Source organism: Nanorana parkeri, unplaced genomic scaffold (assembly GCF_000935625.1).
Source record: "Nanorana parkeri isolate BGI_ZX_2015 unplaced genomic scaffold, ASM93562v1 scaffold1760, whole genome shotgun sequence".
NCBI lineage: Eukaryota > Metazoa > Chordata > Amphibia > Anura > Dicroglossidae > Nanorana > Nanorana parkeri.
The window spans coordinates 222,408-226,007 of record NW_017308028.1 but is presented as its reverse complement, the minus strand read 5'-3'; the positions used below and the strand labels follow the sequence as shown (position 1 = coordinate 226,007).

The 3,600-nt window shown below is 52.8% G+C and overlaps 1 protein-coding gene across 1 annotated transcript in view; it reads right to left on the bottom strand.

Annotated features, from left to right (window-relative positions):
- Positions 1–3,600, bottom strand: part of TAF7 (TATA-box binding protein associated factor 7) — a 16,074-nt gene that overhangs the window by 9,088 nt on the left and 3,386 nt on the right. Inside the window, exons 4-8 of the mRNA XM_018571444.1 lie at positions 3,076–3,209; positions 2,087–2,213; positions 1,191–1,249; positions 532–604; positions 85–189 (exon numbers count right to left, since the gene is read on the bottom strand). Of these exons, the coding sequence (XP_018426946.1) occupies positions 85–189; positions 532–604; positions 1,191–1,249; positions 2,087–2,213; positions 3,076–3,209 (498 nt within the window). The remainder of the gene's footprint in view (positions 1–84; positions 190–531; positions 605–1,190; positions 1,250–2,086; positions 2,214–3,075; positions 3,210–3,600) is intronic.

Below are 3,600 nucleotides of genomic sequence, written 5' to 3'. Positions count from 1 at the left end.
TATTTATTTCTTTTTTATATTTATAGACGTTTTTGTATTTCATTGTTAGAAGGAACAATAAAGAAAAGATAGAATGGACATTACTTGTAGAGCGTCGCCCTTGTTTGATTCCCGTGGCCCCCGGAGAGCTGTCCAGGCCGGTCAGATTTTCGGCCTCCTTGGACTCGTCTTCGGCGATCACCTCCCACCCTAAGCGCTCCGATTAAGGAAAGTGACGGATTTCCTCCTCCGCGGTCACACAGCCGAGTCCGCACATGAAATACACTGAATGGCGTTTGTATTACCTGCCCACCCGGTCCCGAGATCCACACAGCTCTGCCACACAGCACAGAGAAGACCTGATTGTTCTCCGCTGCGGTTCAGTAACACTGACAGGTCTTGTCCCTCCCCCCGCCTGTGATTGGAAGGTACACACTGACAGGAGGAGACATCAGAGTGACAGAGAGATGAGCTAATCAGTCTGCTGCTTCTCCTTTCACTGTCCAATCACACGCGGGGGGGGGGCGGTCATTGAACTTGTATGAAGGATACGGACACCGACGGCTTCTGCATCCGTGCTCAGGAGACGCTTCACCTCCTTCTCCACGTCCGGGGACTCGATGTACTGGGAGTGGAAAGAAAGAAAAGCAGACAGATTATTGGCGATCCTGCCAGTAGCACACTTCCTGTCCTGGGGTGACAACGCTCACTGCATTATATCTATGGAGGAGCAGCGTTGTCACCCTAGGACAGGAAGTGTTGGAACTACTACTCCCCCTTTTCTCATCTCCAGAACATATAAGGGAGGTTTTCTCTGGTCCTCAGGGCTCCATGAATAGAGCTGATCCTGGGAGGGAGGGACGGGCGCTGCGTGTAATTGGGGGTAGCAGCCTGTACCAACCTATGGGAGGACGTGGCTGCACACAGACCGGAACCTGCACATCTGTGGTGGTCCCGATGCCTGCAATTGGATGCACACTGCCTGCAAAGACCCGGGATCGCGTCTTTGCATGGGTAAGCACGCTGTACAAACATGCACACACGTGGAAACACGTCCTAACAGTATTACAGAGGGGAGGTGTTTTATAGTCCTGAAAGGGAACAATGCTGACTGATAACAGGGCGCAGAGGGGAGGTGTTTTGTAGTCTGAAGTAACATTCATTGTTGGGGGTCACACGGACCTCGGGTGACATCTAGAAATTGGATTCACCTTCTTCTTGGCGGTTTTCCTGAATCGTCTCTTCCGCACATTCTTCAGAGGTAACGTTACTGGAATGATAAGAATGAGAGTCAGCGACCAATCAGAGACCCCGGAACACTGGACCTGTGATGTCATCAGAGCACAATGTTCCATAAAGGATGTCGACCCCCATATACACCAAAATGTCCCCCCCCCATATAAACCTCCATATGCCCCCCCATATAAACCTCCATATGCCCCCCCATATGTCCCCCCCATATAAGCCTCCATATGCCCCCCCCCATATAAACCTCCATATGTCCCCTCCATATAAACCTCCATATGTCCCCTCCATATGTCCCCCCCATATAAACCAGAGGTCATACCCAATATATCCCGTCCCATAGCCCCTGATGAAGCACATCTATGATGTGGGAAACGCGGTGAGAATTCTCATCCCGCTACAGGAATCGGCTTTAACAGAATGGAAATGATCTTCACTGGTCAGGTGGCCCCCCCATGTCCTTCAGAGGAACTCCGGTTCGGACCGGGCTCACCCCTAGTGTACATACATCAAAAAGGACATCCAACCAGACCAAAGGGGAGATCACAGAGGACACAAAGGGGTCCGGGGACGCTAGAACCTCAGTAGGTCTCCTGATCTTCTAAAGAGGTCCTCAGACATGTTGATGTACCAAATGAGCCAACATGGAGGCCAACTGGGGGCCACCAGAACCTCAAGAGATACATCAAGAGCCTAGAAGAGCCCAGGAGCAGCAGGATGGCAGCCAGTGGAGTGCTCCAGGGATCCCCCCCCTACAGGGAAATGGGCTCCCCCAACCAAATCAATGACATCATTGGATGAATGGCGTCCTACAACCCCACCCCCAGGTACAACGCCCATCCCCCATAACAGACAAACTCACTTCCGTGGTTCCATATGAACTTCTTCTCGCGGTCCCGGTCCTTCTTCTTGTTGCTCTTCGGGTCACTGGCTCCCGTCGGCTCCTCGAGGGGCGGATACAGATCGCCGTCCAAGGTGCAAACCAACATCTGCATCAAAATACGGCCAATGTGCAAGTCAGAGAGAGCCCGCCTCACTTCCTGGCTGGGGGGACGTCCCTGGCCCCGCCCCCTTTCATTCATTGGATTGCAGTTCTTTCAATAGCAAAGGCTCAGCATCGCATGTGGGCGTTACCCTGGGGCGGTCTGTATGCAAATACAGCCTGCCTAGGAACGCCCACTCCTCCAGACAGACACCCACCAGGGCATTTTGACATTTGCATAACTCCTCCCAAGAGCCCGCCTCCCTTCCTGGCTGGGGGACGTCCCTGGTCCCGCCCCCTTTCATTCATTGGATTGCAGTTCTTACAATAGTCAAGGCTGTTGTGGGCGTTACCTAGGGTGGTCTGTATGCAAATACAGCCTGCCCAGGAACACCCCCTCAACCAGACTGACACCCACCCATCAGGGTTTTTTTTACATTTGCATAACACCTCCCAAGAGCCCGCCCACTGCTTGCACCTGAGCTGTTTTATCCCTTTAAAGACCCTGCAAGCGCAGCAAAATACCTGCCGATCTGTCACAAATACACTCCGCCCCCAAATCCTGACAACAAGCAGGATGTGTACGGAAATCAAAAGAAATGGTGTCAGCCCTGCCCAGTTGTCTTTTGCTTACTACTGAATCCCTCCCCCACTCCGTAGTCCAAGATGAGAACAAAGCAGGGCTAATCAGACTCCATGAGATCACACAGTAAGAGTTCACGCGACAGCTCTGGATTTTTGTAGTTTAGCAAAAGACAACGGGGCAGGGCTGACACCATTTCTGCAAATGGCAGCGAACAGGAGAAGATCATTGCTGGGGTCTACGTACACTTTAAGGTTGGACTCTCCAGGAACCGCCCCCGCGTTACCTGGCAGATGTCGGCGGTTTTGTAGAACGTCTTCTTGTCGATGGTTTTCATACACTCGAGCACGCACGGGATGTCCACCAGCTTTGCGGCGAGCGGGACGCGTTCCACGCGCACGATTCCGTGACGTCCATCCGCTGTACCAATCAAAAACAGGAACCGTTAGAACCGGAGCGTGGACCTCGGTGACGCGTTTTTAAGGTGGCTCCCCCTCCCCCGACTTAAATGCTGCATGAAAAGTGTGTGGCTGCCTGTGTTTCTTCTCCCTTTCTCAATCTGAGCTCTGCTGTAAGAGGTCTTGCCCCTCCCCCAGCAGCCTGTGACTGGACAGTGGAAGGAGAAGCAGAAGACTGATTAGCACAGCTCTCTGCTCTTTCCTTCTATCAGCACGCAGCACAACTGATTGGCTGCCACTCCCTTTCCCAGTCTGAGTTCTGCTGTACCCGGTCAAATGTAGGTGGCATAATCTGCTTAAGTTGCCCCTCCCACTGTCTAAAACACACCCCTATGGGGGGGGGGGGGGGGAAG